This window comes from Nerophis lumbriciformis, linkage group LG04 (assembly GCF_033978685.3).
Source record: "Nerophis lumbriciformis linkage group LG04, RoL_Nlum_v2.1, whole genome shotgun sequence".
Taxonomy (NCBI): domain Eukaryota; kingdom Metazoa; phylum Chordata; class Actinopteri; order Syngnathiformes; family Syngnathidae; genus Nerophis; species Nerophis lumbriciformis.
The window spans coordinates 34,253,342-34,272,401 of record NC_084551.2 but is presented as its reverse complement, the minus strand read 5'-3'; the positions used below and the strand labels follow the sequence as shown (position 1 = coordinate 34,272,401).

The 19,060-nt window shown below is 40.0% G+C and overlaps 1 protein-coding gene across 2 annotated transcripts in view; it reads right to left on the bottom strand.

The window, feature by feature from the left end:
* Window positions 1–1,439: 1,439 nt before the first annotated feature.
* ankrd28b (ankyrin repeat domain 28b) overlaps window positions 1,440–19,060 on the bottom strand; it is a 39,325-nt gene continuing 21,704 nt past the window's right edge. Inside the window, exons 7-28 of one of the 2 annotated variants that reach the window (XM_061953135.1) lie at window positions 18,292–18,434; window positions 17,989–18,201; window positions 17,830–17,908; window positions 17,628–17,742; window positions 15,820–15,902; window positions 10,992–11,055; window positions 10,823–10,891; window positions 10,608–10,748; window positions 10,343–10,454; window positions 10,237–10,263; window positions 9,588–9,662; window positions 9,299–9,500; window positions 7,407–7,494; window positions 7,198–7,315; window positions 6,864–7,083; window positions 6,608–6,695; window positions 6,447–6,530; window positions 6,220–6,365; window positions 6,048–6,130; window positions 5,844–5,926; window positions 4,682–4,773; window positions 1,440–2,400 (exon numbers count right to left, since the gene is read on the bottom strand). In XM_061953135.1, the coding sequence (XP_061809119.1) occupies window positions 2,117–2,400; window positions 4,682–4,773; window positions 5,844–5,926; window positions 6,048–6,130; window positions 6,220–6,365; window positions 6,447–6,530; window positions 6,608–6,695; window positions 6,864–7,083; window positions 7,198–7,315; window positions 7,407–7,494; window positions 9,299–9,500; window positions 9,588–9,662; window positions 10,237–10,263; window positions 10,343–10,454; window positions 10,608–10,748; window positions 10,823–10,891; window positions 10,992–11,055; window positions 15,820–15,902; window positions 17,628–17,742; window positions 17,830–17,908; window positions 17,989–18,201; window positions 18,292–18,434 (2,609 nt within the window). In that variant the 3' untranslated portion in view covers window positions 1,440–2,116. The remainder of the gene's footprint in view (window positions 2,401–4,681; window positions 4,774–5,843; window positions 5,927–6,047; window positions 6,131–6,219; window positions 6,366–6,446; window positions 6,531–6,607; window positions 6,696–6,863; window positions 7,084–7,197; window positions 7,316–7,406; window positions 7,495–9,298; window positions 9,501–9,587; window positions 9,663–10,236; window positions 10,264–10,342; window positions 10,455–10,607; window positions 10,749–10,822; window positions 10,892–10,991; window positions 11,056–15,819; window positions 15,903–17,627; window positions 17,743–17,829; window positions 17,909–17,988; window positions 18,202–18,291; window positions 18,435–19,060) is intronic. The other variant, XM_061953143.1, reaches the window with a different exon arrangement.

The following is a 19,060-nucleotide window of genomic DNA, read 5'->3' as shown; positions in this document are numbered from 1 at the left end:
AGCACTCTCCAGTACTCCCTCGAGTGAATTAAAAAAGTGGGTACTCTAGACTGCTGTTTGGTGCGTAGACTCAAACAACAGTCAGGACCAGTCCGTCAACCCGAAGGTGAGGGGAGCTACCCTCTGGTCTACTGGCTTAAATGCCAATGTACAGGTTCTGAGCCGCAAGGCAACACGTCTATTCACCCCAGCCTGTTGCATCTCACAGCTTGCAAAGCAAGAGTGGAAGAGAGTCCAGCCCCTCTCGAGACGACTGGTTCCAGGGCCATTGCTGTGTGTCGAAATGAGTCCGACTAGATCAAGCCGGAACTTCTACACCTTGCACACCAGCTCAGGCTCCATCTCCCCCAGCGAGGTGATGTTCGACGTCCCAAAAGCTAGGATTTGTAACAGAGGATCGGACTGCCATGGGTCCTGCCTTCGGCTGCCGTCCAGCTCACACGGCACCCGACCTCTTTGCCCCCTCCTATGAATGTTGAGCCCAGTGAACCCATGTTGTCTCTTCGCCATCGAGCCCCACCTCTAAAGGGGGGCCACAGTGACCCACATAAGGGGAGAGGGAATTCTTTTTGTAGAGTTCCTTGGGCTGCTCTTTGTCCCTTAACTAGGACCTGTTTGTCTTGGGAGATCCTAACAGAGGGCATAGAAGCCCCCAGACAACATAGCTCCTAGAATCATTGGGACACTCAAACTCCTCTACCACGATAAGGTGGGAACTCAGAGGAGAAATTAAACTACAGTAGAGATTTATTTTCTTTATAATTGTCATCTTTGTTTTTAAACGCTACAGCCAAAATGGAAATACTACACAAAATTATACATTTGTAAAAAAATCCCACCATTATAACAACAATTTTTTATCCTTGGGGCAGGACAATATAAACTAATTTGCTTCTTTTAGGAAACACCATGTTTATTTCCACATTTTCTTTTAGTGTTAGTATTGTTTATTTTGCAAATTAATATATATATATATGTTTGTTCGAACTGTGTAGAGATTGTTTGTTCTCTTTGAAATCAATTGATGAAATGAAAAAAATATATATAATCACAAATATTTCTTAGAACCAACTAATTATCTTATGTTTAGATTTGTCTTAGGCCTACTGTCATTTTTTATTGTTTTCATATTTTCCACCCAGATAGTACTTTTTCCCCATTCAAAGCAGGCAGCACATTTTATGGTTTCTGAACTGTGTTGTCCTCCATTTCAATGTGTCCACTTCTTACTGCTACATAGCCTACACTATGTCCACATTGATCCATTATCATGATTAAAATACTAACTTCCCCAAAGTAGAGCCTCAGTATCAACGCAGTTCTTCCCCAAAAATGCTCTATAATCTATCTAGTGCAAATCATTGGGCTTTTTACAGCTGCATCTAACACACCATTTATCAGTTACTTGTAAAGGCACAAAATGAGCACATAAACAGGACTCAAAAGTACACAAATAATTTATTCTTGAGACTATACCGCAATGGACAGGCCGATCCATAAAAGTGAGGTTGATCAACATAAAAATAAACTGACGTAAATAATAATTTTTAAATAACTCATGTCACTATGTGTGATTTTTTTTTGTTTTTTGTTTTTAACGGACAGGGATATTTAAAACTGTTGATCTTAATTAAACATTCAAACCAAACAAAAAAAGAAACATTTTCTTCCTGTGTGATGGAGACATGAAGGACAAGTGCATTCTGAATGATGTCATGTTAGAGATCAACCTCATAAATCACACAAACATCTCAAAAACATGTGGCACACTCCTCCAGGAAAACCAACAACTCGAAAAAAATAGCCTCACGCCTCATTTAAAATGCATCCACATCAATTGGTCCATGCTGGTTTAGCTTTCCGTGAGGTGCTACTGTCCTTCGTCAGCATGTTATTGCAGTTAAAAGGTTTTCCTATCAGGTGCAATCACTCAAGTAGTGAGTCAGTATAGCCTCTTTTCAGCTGGAAGGACACCTGGTGCTGGGTGAGGTCGGGAGGGGATAACTTTTAAGGCTCCTGCACGGGGCTCGTCTCTTCTACCCTCCCAAGCTGGCCATGGGTGAATCTTAAGACACAGTGTGTGTGTTGTGTAAGTTCTAGCGCAGTTTGCTGTCCTTCAGTACGTCTCTGAATCCGAGTCGTTGAGCTCCTCGTCTTTGTAGAAGCCATCGTGATGGCCGATGTTGTTGAAGCTGCAGTAGGTGGTGTGCTGGCCGCGCAGCACAGGCAGACTGTCGAAGGTGGCGCTCTTGGAGGGGCTAGTGGTGTAGTGGTTGATGGCACTGAAAGGAGGGGTGGGCGCCGGGGTGCAGGGGGACACAGGCATCATGGTGGCCAGGATGAGGGCGAGGCAGTCAGCCACATCTTTGTTGGGGGCACAAGCCAAGGCGGGTGTGTAACCTAAAAGGGAATGACACTAGGGGTGTCAAAAAAAATCTATTTTCGAATGACTCTTATGTGTAACGATACTTAATCAATTAAAACAAATCAAAAATCTATTAAAAAAATAAAAATAAAACCCCAGAAAATCTGTCCTGTCCAGCCACTTTATTAAATGTTTGGGTATAATTTTATTAAACAAAACCGATTTTCTTTTAAGTAACATAGAAATTGATCAGAGCTGTTTATCTATTTTATAGAGGAATGTAGTTAATCATAAAACTGGCACACAATGTTATTTAACAAGTATTGATTTTGAATCGAGAATCGTTTTAAATAAAGAATAGATTCTGAATCGAATCGTTACCCCCAAAAATCGAACCAAATCAAATTGTGTGGTGCCCAAAGATTCACAGCCCTAATGCATACACCTGCATTAATCTAATGTAATATCATTTGACAAAGTGAACAATCCATATGCATAACCTAAACTGCTCTACCTCTACATCAGGGATATTCAACTAAATTGTTTTGGGGGCCACATTTTAAGAAAGCTAAGGACTGGGGGGCTGGATTTAACCCTTCACTATTCGTCTTAGAACCAGCGTCCTCTATACCAGACGTTTGATCTACTTTGTCGGAGTTACAGGATTGCTCTGAGGTTTTTAAGGACCTTCTGCAAAAAAAATGTCAAAGATCATCTTTATGACAGAACTCTAGTGTTTTTAAGAATCTGCTGCAGAAATGTGAGTCTCTCAAAAGTTTTCTAACTTAATTTGTGGGCCACCAGTTGAGTAGCCCAAAGAATGAAAAGGAGAGGACCTAAAATAGAACCTTGAGGAACATCACTAGTATAACTAAAGAAGTTGAACACATGACTACTGACTGTATCTAAAGTAAACAAGCCAAAGCAACACCTTAGTTACATAAATCCCTTTACGAAAAACATTTCTAACTGCAAAAAAGGAGAGGACTTAAAGGGGTGACTTGAGGAACACATCGGTTTGTAAATCACAAGTTTGGACCGCAGTGTTCTATGTTTGCTAGCAAGGTAAACATGTCAATGCAAGGATCTGCCAATGTGTTAACAGTGGTCCAAGTAAGTCTATACAACAAGAGCACGCTATTGTTTTTAGGAATTTGCTGTAAAAAAGTTTGTCCCCAAGTTTTGAACTGAACTCGGGGGCCGGTATTGTGTCATTCTTTACCCCACATACTGCCGCCATATTGGTTTCATGTTTCATGGATAATCACAAGAACCCCCTCAATCCAGCACATTACCTATGTTCTGCAGCAACTCCACTGGCTCTCAATCAAACACTGCATCCAATTTAAAACAATTATCCTCACTTTTAAAGCTATCCATAACCTTGCCCTGTAACATCTTTGTGACCTGCTCCATGTCACCACGGCCTCACGCTCCATAAGATCCTAGTCAACCGTTCATCTCACAGTCCCCTTATCTAGACTGTGTGTCCACCATTGGAGCCCTAGCCTTCAGCCGCTCGGCCCCTCAACTTTAGAAGGCACTACCCCCAGACGTTTGCAATGTGGACCCATTTTCCCTCTTCAAATCAATACTCAAAAAACACTTATTCCAGACAGTTTATTGACTGTAAATTTTAGTTATCTTTGATGTTGTTTCTTATCTAAGGATTTTATACCTACTCAGTGGCCTCGTGGTTAGAGTGTCCGCCCTGAGATCGGTAAGTTGTGAGTTCAAAACCCCGGCCGAGTCATATCAAAGACTATAACAATGGGACCCATTACCTCCCTGCTTGGCACTCAGCATCAAGGGTTGGAATTGGGGGTTAAATCACCAAAAATGATTCCCAGGCACGGCACCGCTGCTGCCCACTGCTCCCCTCACCTCCCAGGGGGTGAACAAGGGGATGGGTCAAATGCAGAGGACACATTTCACCATACCTAATGTGTGTGACAATCATTGGTACATTAACTTTAACTCTTTATTAGTCCCTGGGTTTTTGTACAGTGTCCCCGAGTGCTTAGAAAGGCACCTCGTAGGTAAAATGTATTACTTTTATTCCCAGTCCGCCAGTTTAATAGTCCCTGTTCTGTGTTTTACTGATACTTTTTTAGATCTTATCTTTACATTATTCCTATATTTACCTAATCTCTGTTTTTATTGTGTCTATTAAATGTTTTTCTGTATGACAAAGTTTGTATTTTAGTGCTGTCTGTCTCCTTTGCTAGTGAGCCAAAGACAATTTTCCACCTCAGTGGACAATAAAGATGTATTCTATGGTTTCCATGCAGATGTATACGAGAAGAGTTGATATACCATTTTCATCCACTGCCAGGACACTGGCTCCCTTCGCAAGCAGCTCTTGCACCACCACAGTCAGACCATTCCTTGCAGCTACATGCAAAGGCCTGGCAAGGAATGATAAAAAGGATGTTTGTTAACAATCAAGTCATTAATCAAAGCTACTGATACTAATAAAACATTCTCATTTCCAAATAAGATACATCATTAATGAGCTGTGTTCTTTTCCTATTAGGAGTGCATGCTTTATATTTGAATTTGTGTGTGATTATCTGTGCTTCCATAAATTAAAGGCCAGTCACACTGGACCAAATGCAATAGGTATATGTAGGGATGGGTCAAACGATACTGAAGCATTGACGCCTTACGAAACATAGGTAGTGATACTGTGTCCCCCGGAGCCTCGATGTGTGTGTCATGTGGCCAATACAGCTGCTGTGTCATTTGACTGCAAAGCACCAAACTGTGTTGATCAGGAAGCACTTCTTCCGCTCACGAGTGACAGCTCGTACTATATGAAGACTGGCGTGCCGCACTTAAGTTTTCATCACCATCATCGATCTAAATGTTGCTAAGAAAGTAAATAAAAAAATTAATGGAACTACGAAAAAGGAAAAATGTCAAAGTGTGGGATTATTATGATTTTATCGCGTCAAATAATTGTCAAAGTTTTTCTTTTCTTGCTTATTATTTAGCTCATTGACCAGTTGTTCATTCATTATATGTTTAAACCCCCCCGAAAACAATTATATTTGCTAATAATTAATTTTGTTTACAGAAGCACTTTATTAATCCAACAGTATCAACACAGCTAGTGAGTGTGCCATACGCTCACTGAGGCATCATTTACCAATCACTAGTTATGTCACGTCTATGTTGTGTGCTCTTGCATGAGAAAGTGGACTGTGTTCTTTGACCTTTTTCTAAGTAATGCAAAAAAGGAGGGCGTGGCGCCAAAATGTGTAGTGAGCAAACATTCTGAAACATGCTGATAATGAAGGACATGTTGTTACTTTTTTATCGACAGAATGTATTAGACACTTGTAATACAGGGAGTTGGGCCTCCCGGGAAATAGGGAGTGTTGGCAATCTGTGTGTATAACACAGTTGCAATTCCAAGTCAACTCCTCAATTCAATGATGCCAGAAACTAGATAAGTAACACAAATTATACGTACGTCTGCAAGGCGGCGTTTGTGGCATTTATGAGGTTTCTGTCTGTGATCTTCTCCAATATTAACAAGGCACTGGTTTCATGTCCCTGTGTAAAAGCAATGGAGGCATGATTAGCATGAGGATTGATAATAAATCAATCAGCAACAGTGTATTTTGTTGCAAAACGGGAGTGCAACAGAGCCCCCTAGTGGTTAAAATATACCGACCTTACTGCAGGCAAGATGAAGTACAGTGTTCTTCACAGCATCCTGCAGGGTTAGATCTGCGTTTGCACTGCTCACCAGGAGCTCTTTAATGACACGCAAGACAAAACTAGTTCATTTTTATTTGTAATATTTGAATAAATCCTTAACATTTGTTGGTGTGCAGCCTGCATACCGACAGCGTTGGTCTGGCCGTTCTCAGCAGCCATCATGAGTGGAGTCTTCCCCGCGGCATCCACACCGTTGACCTGAGCGCTGTGGCTCAGCAACAGCTGCAGACACTCGACATGGTCAGTGAAGGCTGCAGCATGCAAGGGCGTCCTGAGCAAATGACATGAGGACAGAGACAAGTTAGACAAACTTCACTGAGGAGGTTTAACCAGCAATCCAAATAGAGGTCACCTGTTTTTTCCGTCTTTGGCATTGACAATGGAAGGGCCCAGCGTGTCTATCAGCATCTCAGCAGCACCTTCATTGTCACGGATCCTTAAAGAGGGAGAACATTTTTTTTGTTTTTGTTCTCACCCATCATACCTCACATTGCAGTAAATTAACAGTCTTACACAGCACAGTGGAGAGGGGTGAATAGATTTCCTTCAGCTTTCTGGAAAACCTCTTGTTCCAGCAAAACCTCAACACAAGTATCATGGCCTGCAAAAAAATAGGCTTCTATTATCCAAAGTTGAGCAAACATTTTGCCTAACATTATGACTCAATTTTATCATTTTGTGCATTCAGATTTATTTAGCTACAAGAGAGGGTCAAATTTTTAGCAACACTTTCACAGTACTTTCTTTTGCGCGACTGCAATCCACATACCATTGTAGCAGGCCCAGTGCAAAGGTGTGTAGCCTCGGCTGTCTGTCAACACTGGCGGGGCTTCCACTGATTGGGCCGCATGCAGTAGGCCTCCCAGTACCCCGATGTGTCCGCATGCTGCTGCCAGGTGGACCGGCGTGCGGCCCTTACAATCCTGCACCAGAAAGCTGGCACTGTGCTGAAGCAAGGCCTCCACACATTCCTCATGACCAGTCACAGCCTGGTCAAAAAAACAAACAAAACAAGAACATATATGAGTGTTGTTACAAATGGCAGCCTTTAAAGCTTTCATTGCGATGACTTTCACAGAGAAAGAAGGGAATGTTGAACTCACTCCTCTATGTAGCGGCGTCCTGCCCCACTTGTCTTTGGCTTCTACACTGGCCCCCTTATTAAGCAGAGAATATACACAATCTGTGTGGCCACTTAAAACCGACAGCATCAGAGGGGTTCTAAAAAAAAAATCACAAAATCACAAAATGTTAATTTATTTTACCACACATTTCTCGTGAAAAATGGAAAAGAATCAAATGCAATACTTACTGTCCGTTACCATCTTCAATGTCTACTGCGCTTTGAAGATCAGCATTTCCAATCAGCAACCGTAAACATTCTGAGTGACCATTAGTAGCTGCAGAGGGTTGACCAACAGTTAATCTACATAATTGTGCATGACAATGAAGGGGAACTGCACTTTTTTAAATACATTTTGCCTATAGTTCACAATCATTATGAAAGACATGACAACGGATGTTTTTTTAAACGTAGAAAAAATCCATTTACAGTGGAGCCAATGCGAGGTAGACTATTGCGCCCATAAACCCAATAAAAAACCCATCCAAAAAACGCCAACAATACTCCATTTACATTTTGTGACTTGAATATTAGCCAAGTATTAGTGATATTGTTATTATATTCCACACTCCATCCAGCTGTATAATCACTCGCCATACAGCAATAGATGACATCTGTCTATTACCTGACACCTGACATGTTAGCTACTTCTCTTTGTTTATAATGTTTACAATGTCAATTTTCTATTTCCTGCTGGAAATACTCTCTATTTTATGCTGCTGCTGTCACATATACTGTATATACTGTAATATTGTACATGGTCATTGGTATATATTGTATATATGTTATAGACATAATATAATATATCTGTATATATATTATTCTGTACACATATGTATATATTCGTATATATGTTAGATTTGTTATCGCTATATTAGTCTATTTATACCTGCATTGTCCTTTCCATCATTGTGACTGAGCTACTGTGTTGAACAATTTCCCTTGTGGATCATTAAAGTTTGTCTAAGTCTAAGTCTAAGCGTTAACACAGACAAACTATTTATAGCAGCGCCGTGATCACGAACTTGTGTGCCAATGTTTTAACGATCGACTGATCAGCTGCTTCCTCGTTTCCTTGCTCGTCAAACTTTATTCTAGATCATGATTAATGCCTCTCACTTGGATAGTAGAAGGACAAGGACATATTCTGACAAGTTGGTACACTTTGACAGCCAATTTAGACCCAGATATGGCGACTTCAAAAGACGCTTGGTTCCACCCCTCTTTCTTTGCGAAGATTATGAATCATTCTTCATCTAGACGGGACTGTAATAAGATTCTATCAGTCGGCATCCTAATGACAGCAGACATTGTACAGTAAGTGATGCTTTTTTTTATGTTTGTTGGTTCTCATCAAGTCTACTGTGAGTAATAATCTGTGATGTAGTTGGTAACACAAAAAAGGAACACTGTGATGTGGTTTTTAAATTAATGCACCACGTATGCTTAAAATGAGCAAAATATGTAAATATTAAATGTTATTATAAATGTGCCTGTTACTACATTACATATATACTTACATCATGTATATAAAACCCTAATGGAGGTGTTTGGATGTTTTTTTAAAGGGCTTTACAGGCAGAATATAGCGGCTCCCATACAGGCTCCATTGTAAACTGACTTTTGATCGCATTAATTTAATATATATTATATATATATATATATATATATCCTACCATGTTTACCTTTTGCAAAAGACTTCACTAAAACACAAGAAAAGACCAACCTTGTGTGTTTATCGTAGTTAGTACAGTATTTATTTTTTAATTATTGTAAAAAAAGAAATCGGCAAATCTACATTTCACAAAGTGAGAGACTACATTTATATTTGTGTACATTTAAAAAATGTCAGAGCATTCACACATTTGCAAGTGCATCCATTCAATTGTCTTATGTAAGAAGGACAAACCCACCCCAAATAAGGATATTCTGCCTTTGTTAACTACAATAATACAAACAAAAGTTAACTTATGCAAAGAAAAATAACTTTCTAAATGGCATGATTAATTGTGGACACGGCCTAAAAATTAATTAATTAAAACAAAAGCTAATGATATTCATGATTTATTCCAGGCCCTTACCTGCAGCATGGATGGGGGTGCGCTTTAAGGTGAAATCTTTGACCAGGATGGAGGCACCCTGGTTGATTAGAACATCTACACACTCCACATGGCCCTTAAATGCAGCCAAGTCGAGAGGCGTGCGTCCCTGGCTGTTTCTCACATCCAGATCTAACAGGGACTGCACCAGGACTTCCATGGCTTGATGGTGACCGTGGTATGCCTGAACACCACAAAATAAACGGCGGATTTTAGCTTTGAGAAGAAAAAACATCAATGTTAGTCTTGAGAGCCGATAAGCGCCACTCACAGCAAGGTGCAGGGGGCTGATGGGAGCTCTGACGTCAGAGTCATTCAGGATGTCTGTCCCTGAGGTTTCCATTAACTAGTCAAATAAAACAAAGATACATTTATTTGCTTAACTCTAGAGCTGAGGAGCAGAGTGACACACGTAATACCGTAATTCCTCAAATAGTGTCTGGGGGTGTTTATTTACTCAACTCCAGAGAGTTCCTGCATGCTACTATTACATGTACATTGTCACTTCTATGTTACAATAGGAAGAGTAACTGCCTCACAAAAATGTCCATTTTAAACAATGACACAGTCTATGTAAAGTGGCACTAACTGTTTTGTGCTGGTTCTCTCACTATCACTTAATATTGACAACCTTGCCTGAACAACACAATCTATTCAAGCTTGAACTTGCTGCAGGCCTGCAAGACCATGCGTGTATTTTGTTTGTCCTGCATTTAATTAATTAAATTATTTCCTTTCAACTTTCAAGCCCCTTCAAATAAATTGGTCTGTATTAAAAATGAAGCAATCTTTTTTTCTAAAACCAAATGAGAGCAGTTTATTTGTTGAAGCATATATTGTACCTGGTGACGTATTGGGGGACAGCCATTATTAGAGAATATACAGAACGCACACTGAAAAAAATCACAAATACTACTCACCACATCTAATGGGGTTTCACTTGCAATCTAATACAATCAATTCAGAAATACATGTATTAATACAGATAAGATTCAAAAGGCCTGCACTCAATGGTGACGCTCTCACCAGCTCCAGACAGAGGCGATGTCCATATGCAGAGGCATAGTGCACAGCATTGTAGCCCTGATTGTCCCGGATCCCTGGATCTGCATCATTTCGCAGTAAATATTCCAGGCACCTATAGTCAAAATAAAAATATATTTTACCAAAGTATTCAAATGTTTATTAGCATTCGTAATAGTGCAAGTGAACTTTTAGCTTTTTGATGCAAACAACAGTTAGATACATAGATGTCTCATTTATGTTGAGGGCCGTTCAGAGCACTACTGACTTTCCATCTGTGTCAGATGCAGCGGCGTAGTGGAGAGGAGTGCAGCCCCTCTCATCAAGATCATTGACGCTGGCCCCCGAACCCACCAGAGCAAACAGACACTGGTAGTTACAGTTGGCAGCAGCGTAGTGTAGAGAAGTCCTGGAAAGACAAATGTTGCTTAGCTGATTGTTGAAATGCAACAGCGACACAACCATTATTAAAACACCACAAACCTGCCAAAGTTGTCTTTTTTATTAAAGTCTGCACCCGTGTTGAGAAGTAGATTGAGACATTCCAGGTTTCTGCAGAGAATTACCCAAGATTGACATCATGAATAATTTCGCTGCTTAGGGTGAGGAATTGATCCAAACATTTAACACTATTAGCCCGAACCACACTCACCCTCCAGCAGCCGCAGCATGTAAACATGTCCTTCCAAAGTCATCAGGAGTGTCTATATCAAAACCTGATAAGACTCACAATTAATTACTTTGCATGGTTGTAAAGTCCAAATATTGATTAGGGTGGGGAATTGAGAACCGGTTCTCAGTGTTTTGATTCCTGGGAAATATTTGCCAATTTTGTTAACGATGCCCTTATCGATTCTTGTGGCCGCGCATGAAGCCACCAAGCACAGCGCCGATTGTCGGCATAAACACTGGAGAGTTACTGTATTCATGGGAAAGGATGACAACAGGGCAAATAGAGAAGGGAATAATGATCGATTATCTGATGCATCTCGATTAGAACCTGGGCAATTCATGAATAGATGGGCAAATGTCCAAATATCAATTATTTACGTATGTTAAATAAAGTAATACAGGTGGTTTTAAAATGCAGCATTGATGCTAATGTTCTCTAAAAGTTAGTTTTAGGTTTGGTTCTATCTAACCTTGGGAGAAATATTGGCTAACATTCTTTTAATGTTATGTAGTACTGTAGCGCAGACACAGACGGAGGGGGGAGCAGGAGAGGACAAGCTATGCAAGTTGTAGCACTAAGTTAGCTTGAATGTGAAGTAGTGAAACAAGAAAATAATATATGCTTTGTACACTTCCACAGAAGGCTAAAAGAAACTACGTCACAGCAGAGAGCAACCAGCTACGAAGAAGAAATTAGCAAGTAGATTAATAAGTCAGGAAAGACAATAATATCCATACAGCGTAGCAACACGTCTGTCAGCCATAGATATGAATGAGTAGTTAGACGACACACGTCTTTGAGCCGCAAGTTTATGGCTACTGGACCCAAAGTGTCTGAACATTCTGTGGTTTTAGAAGACATAATTAAATAAAGGATGTCTTTCTGTAGGGACTTTAATTTTTTCTATTTAGCAGGCTAATACAATTCTCACATATCTAATTTTCGCGCATGTACGCACATCTCTATGCTGTGCACACTATTCCAGAAACCAGAAATGACACAATACTGCATATGTCAATAGTCAAAGGAGGAACCTTGTAAATAGCTATTTTTTTCTTTCTTTAAAAAAAAAAAATGTATTAATCAATCAAACAAAACAATACACAACAATACCATAATAATGCAATCCAATTCCAAAACCAAACCCGACCCAGCAACACTCAGAACTGCAATAAACAGAGCAATTGAGAGGAGACACAAACACGACATAGAACAATCTAAAAGTAGTGAAACAAAAATGAATATTATCAACAACAGTATCAATATTAGTAACAATTTCAACATAGCAGTGATTAAAAATCCCTCATTGGCCATCTCTACAGACATTAATAAATAAAAAAAAATAACAATAGTGTCACAGTGGCTTACACTTGCATCACATCTCATAAACTTGACAACACATTGTGTCCAATATTTTCCACAACGATATAATAAGTCAAATTTTTGGTTCATTTAATAGTTAAAACAAATTTAAATAATGGATCCCATATTCCAATATATGACTCATTATTATCTAAACTAAATGCAGTTTTTTCTACTGATATCATCTCCATAGCTTGTGTATACCAGTCAGAATGTGTTGGACTATCAACATCAATCCATTTTTTGTGTGAGCGCATCATTGAAAAAACAGCTGTTATTAACTTTAAACGTAATATTAATGATTCTCATGCATTACATGACAAGACAGCGCCTGTTTGGTTCAGAGGCCGCATGCCTCCTTCCTGTCTGATAAGTGTTCTTTCATTCTTTTTTTACACCATAAAAGAACAAAATAATTATTTCCTGTGCATACGCTCCTAATGTTAGAGGATAAATAGTTAGGACCTTAGTACGAAGCGCTCAGACTAGATCTGTCCAAGCTTAGTCTATTAACATGAACTGATAAAAACTACTCGGATGAGAGGCCAAACATCTTCCAAGACAACTGATCAGTTGAATGCCATAAGAATAAGAATAACTTGATGAATGAGAACATTCATCTTCAAATATTACAAAAACACATTCTATAAATGTTATATTCCTACAGTATTTTCTATGTTTTCAAACACAACATACATCCCCAAAGTGGTTAAAGTAAAAAGGCAAACACATGGCACATCCATCCATCCATCCATTTTCTACCGCTTATTCCCTTCGGGGTCGCGGGGGGTGCTGGAGCCTATCTCAGTTACAATCGGTCGGAAGGCGGGGTACACCCTGGACAAGTCGCCACCTCATCGCAGGGCCAGCACAGATAGACAGACAACATTCACACTCACATTCACACACTAGGGCCAATTTAGTGTTGCCAATCAACCTATCCCCAGGTGCATGTCTTTGGAGGTGGGAGGAAGCCGGAGTACCCGGAGGGAACCCACGCAGTCACGGGGAGAACATGCAAACTCCACACAGAAAGATCCCGAGGCCGGGATTGAACTCACGACTACTCAGGACCTTCGTATTGTGAGGCAGACGCACTAACCACTCTTCCACCGTGCTGCCCCATATGGCACATTTCAAATATATTTATTTTCCACGCGTCAAGTCAGTGTTGTCACAGATGCCTACAGGTTTTGTGAAATAAAAAAAAAGACAAACTGGTAATTTGTCTAAGCCCGCCATCAGTTGGGATGTTACAATACTGACAAGACAGCACAGCACGGAGATGGTCCGCGGTTTTGAAGTTACGTATCTTGTGGGTAATTATTTTGCGGACAGCCATGTTTCTCGCCTTCTTTTAAAGATAAACTGTTTACTGATTGCTAGTCTCTCGCGACACCCGGTCCATGTATCTATGTCTATTCTTGTCTCCAGTTACATAAGTAACTCGGGATGTAACGGTATCAAATCTCATAGTACGATATTATCACAGTATCAAGGTGGCGACTTGTCCAGGGTGTACCCCGCCTTCCGCCTGAATGCAGCTGAGATAGGCTCCAGCACCCCCCGCGACCCCAAAAGGGACAAACGGTAGAAAATGGATGGATGGATCGATCAAGGCCACGGTATGATATTATTGTGGTATATAAAAATGTTATAGTGTCTAAAATGGAGTTGCAGGAATGTTTAGGATAAACACACTTACTGTAATCGAACACAAAGATAATGCTCAAATGTTCTAATCCTATTTATTACTACAAATATGACTTTTAGGTGCAAAGAATAGTGCAGGGACATCCACTGTTCCAAGCAAATATTAAAAAAAACTTAAAGTTGCATGTCTTTAAAGTGATAATGTAAACATCCAGTGTAAGACAATAATGTTCACTTTATGTCTTTCAACTTTTACTTTCTGACAAACAGTGTCCTCCACAGTAGACAATAGACATGTTTATATCAGTCTGGAAAATGTTGTTTCTCAGAAAAGTTAACTAACAATTTAACTTTTAATATTATGTAAATACCACACAAACTGATGTTTGGCTTTGTTGGCTTAAAATATCTTTACTGGATGACAGTGAGTAAGGCAACATGTCCAGGTAAGTTGCTTTCTGCCTGATCATAGGCTCCAAACTCACGCAACATCGAGAGAAGCAAGCGGTGGAAACAAGTATAGATGGATTAAAGATTTATAAAGTAGTTTTTCAGTTTTGTCACATTTACCGCGTTGAAAATGTAATGGGACGATTCCCACGATCCGTGATCGGTTGGCTCTTAAGTCGCCAAAACGAAAGTGGCACGTTTCGCTTTACAGAACACACATTTTCTGAAATCCGCTAAAGAGGTTATGTTTTCACTGGGGTTAGTTTGTGTGTTAGTTAGCAACATAACTCAAATAGTTATGGATATATTTTGATGACATTTTTCAGGAAATGTCCAAAAAAACCAATTCCTCTCAGAGACTACAAACACACTTCACTTGCTGCTCATGGCCTCACCTTGCCCCGCGCTGCCCAGAGGATTCTGGGAGGTGTAGTTTATTTTCAGACCCAGCCCACGCTAAAGCGCCAGAAAAAAATTACAGACCAAGTTTTTGTTTGATACAGTCAGGCATCAACGTGTTATTGAGAAGACTTTGAAACCAAAGAATCGTGGTATCTAGAAAACCGTTACACCCCCATAAGTAATGTGTGATGCATGATGCATTTTAAAGACAAAAACGGTCAACTGATTTTTAGTTCAGCGCGATAACCCGTTTATGGGTTTAGACTCAAATAACCTAAAGATTCACAATTTAACCTTCTCAATTGAGGAGGCTGTAACCATCTAAGCCGAACCGGCCGCTTCTCAAACCGGATATCTGGTCGCATTGGTTTATCGTTAACAACCCTAGTAATTAGCCAGAAAGATTGTGTATGCTTCCTGAAGAAGCAGATATTTTCCTGCAAAACAATGGTTAATTTTCAAAATTGCACAATGCAGTTTTATTTGACTTGACTTGCTTAAAAAAGGACATGACTTGCTTGTATTTGTCAATGACTGATGTCGTTTTACATACTTTTAATTGCTCAGCTCATATTTATTTAAAAAAATATTTAATTACATTTCTATTAGAACAAACTTAAAGATGTTACTGAACATTCTTGTGTGATTATATTGTTTCACAAAACAGTTCATGTTGTGTTTTGTTAATTATTACAGTAGAATATGTATTTTATTACTATATTACAAACATTTTTTTTCTGTCAAAGCTGTGGATCTTTAATTAACCTGTTTGTCATCCTTTTGTCCAAATCAGAATCGATAAAGAAACAAATCGTGAAACAGAATCAAAATTGGAATAGTAATAACCTTATTAATTCCCATCCCTAAATATTGAACAATTTCAAAGATACAAGCACAGTGTGCTTCTCTTCCAAGTGATAAACTTTTATTTAGAAGTTACCTGAAGACAATAGCTTTCGGCAGCAGTTTGAGAATCCACTTAGAGCAGCCAAATGCAATGGGAACATACCATGGACCCCTCGTCTGTAAGAAAAAAATAAAAAAAGAACACCATCATGATCATTGCTATTTTGCCATATACAACTAATTAGACAGTATAGTTTTTGGAGTGCACTGTATTAAAATCTGCACTGATATACAAACCCCGTTTCCATATGAGTTGGGAAATTGTGTTAGATGTAAATATAAACGGAATACAATGATTTGCAAATGCTTTTCAACCCATATTCAATTGAATGCACTACAAAGACAAGATATTTGATGTTCAAACTCATAAACTTTATTTTTTTGTTTGCAAATAATAACTTAGAATTTCATGGCTGCAACACGTGCCAAAGTAGTTGGGAAAGGGCATGTTCACCACTGTGTTATTTGGCCTTTCCTTTTAACAACACTCAATAAACGTTTGGGAACTGAGTAGACACATTTTTTAAGCTTCTCAGGTGGAATTCTTTCCCATTCTTGCTTGATGTACAGCTTAAGTTGTTCAGCAGTCCGGGGGTCTCCGTTGTGGTATTTTAGGCTTCATAATGCACCACACATTTTCAATGGGAGACAGGTCTGGACTACAGGCAGGCCAGTCTAGTACCCGCACTCTTTTACTATGAAGCCATGTTGATGTAACACGTGGCTTGGCATTGTCTTGCTTAAATAAGCAGTGGAGTCCATGGCAACATTGCTTGGATGGCAACATATGTTGCTCCAAAACCTGTATGTACCTTTCAGCATTAATGGCGCCTTCACAGATGTGTAAGTTACCCATGTCTTGGGCACTAACACACCCCCATACAATCACAGATGCTGGCTTTTCAACTTTGCGCCTATAACAATCCGGATGGTTCTTTTCCTCTTTGGTTCGGAGGACACGACGTCCACAGTTTCCAAAAACAATTTGAAATGTGGACTCGTCAGACCACAGAACACTTTTCCACTTTGTATCAGTCCATCTTAGATGAGCTCAGGCCCAGCGAAGCCGACAGCGTTTCTGGGTGTTGTTGATAAACGTTTTTTGCCTTGCATAGGAGAGTTTAAACTTGCACTTACAGATGTAGCGACCAACTGTAGTTACTGACAGTGGGTTTCTGAAGTGTTCCTGAGCCCATGTGGTGATATCCTTTACACACTGATGTCGCTTGTTGATGCAGTACAGCCTAAGGGATCGAAGGTCACGGGCTTAGCTGCTTACGTGCAGTGATTTCTCCAGATTCTCTGTACCCTTTGATGATATTACGGACCGTAGATGGTGAAATCCCTAAATTCCTTGCAATAGCTGGTTGAGAAAGGTTTTTCTTAAACTGTTCAACAATTTGCTCACGCATTTGCTGACAAAGTGGTGACCCTCGCCCCATCCTTGTTTGTGAATGACTGACCATTTCATGGAATCTACTTTTATACCCAATCATGGCACCCAGCTGTTCCCAATTTGCCTGTTCACCTGTGGGATGTTCCAAATAAGTGTTTGATGAGCATTCCTCAACTTTATCAGTATTTATTGCCACCTTTCCCAACTTCTTTGTCATGTGTTGCTGGCATCAAATTCTAAAGTTAATGATTATTTGCAAAAAAAAAAAGTTTATCAATTTGAACATCAAATATGTTGTCTTTGTAGCATATTCAACTGAATATGGGTTGAAAATGATTTGCAAATCATGGTATTCCATTTATATTTACATCTAACACAATTTCCCAACTCATATGGAAACGGGGTTTGTATAAAGAATCCTTTAATTAAGGTAACGGTTTGCTCACTTGGCTGTGTCAGCTCTGTTGGTAATAAGTGTGTTGATAAGCAGCTCGTGTCCGTATCGTGCGGCGATATGCAGCGGCGTATTTCCGTTCTTATCCTCGCAGTCAATCTCAGCACCTTCAGAGGGGAAGACACACACGCACGCCTTTAAGCAACCTGTGTAATTTCACTGTCCAAAGAAAAATGCTTTTTAGGGGAGCTCACCGTTTTCAATAATCGCTTGAGACCTTGAGAACCTTCCGTGGATAGCAGTCATGTGGAGGGGAGTCTTTCCGTCCTTACTCTGGAGTAATACAGCCGTGTGTGGGCGTGAGCATGAACTAGAATGTAAAGCCATTTTCAGAAGTCTCTCTGAAAATGTACCTTGATGTTGACGTCGGCCCCGTTGCACACGAGCAGCTCTGGACACAGCGCGTCGTGACGTGAGGCGGCGGTAAAGTGGAGAGGAGCGAAGCCCTTCTCGTTCACCTGGTTGACGTTCGCCCCGCACTCTATGAGCTCGTTTACCACTACATCTTGCCCGTTGTAGCAGGCCACATGAAGTGGCGTGTTGCCGTATGCGTTAGGCTCATTGATCTGGAAACCATCATCACCAGTTATTAATTATTATTGCATACTGAGAATAAAGCTTCTGTTGTCAAGAGTCTAACAGTGAGTGGGACTCACATCCACCCCCAAGTCCAGGAGGTATTTGACAACGCTGATCATCCCACTGGAGGCGGCGGCGTGAAGAGGTGTGTATGATTTCTTATCTTTGCAGGCTACTTCGGCTCCATGAGATGCCAGCAGTTTTACCACCTCAATGTGACCTGCAGTTTAAAGATGGCCATGCACACAACATGATTATGTTCTTTATCGGAGCAGCTACAGCGGTTGACAATGTATAAACTGAATAAAGTCAAATCCACCAAATCACTACTATTTGCGTCCCAGAAAATTCTGGACTATAGGCCGCTACTTTTTTCCTACGGCTTATAAAACGGTGCAGATAATTTTATGGATTTTTCTTCGCTGACGGCCGTAATGTTTTGTTTTCAACACTGAGGGAGACAAAAGGTGTGTTATTGTTTGTGCTATGGCACCATCTTTGGCAGGTGCTGCAGGGTGAACGTCTAGAGTATTCCCTTCGGTTTTGAACTTTAAACCGGAAGGACAAGTGCTGTTCCGTCTTTAAGTTTTCCATAACCTTTATACTCGTATGGATTCTTCATTCCTCACTCCAAGCAACGTTTGTAAGTTTTACAATATAACTACAACTATTCACACTGACTAAATTGTCTCATGTGTGATGTCTGTGGGAGAGTTTTCATGCATACTTGTACGTGCGATCGTAATGTAATGAAGCTAGCGTTGTAAGCATTAGCAAAAAAGCTAACACGTTTACGGCATTCTGTTTGTATTGTTTTAGTTTCACAAATTCTTCAGTAAATTCACC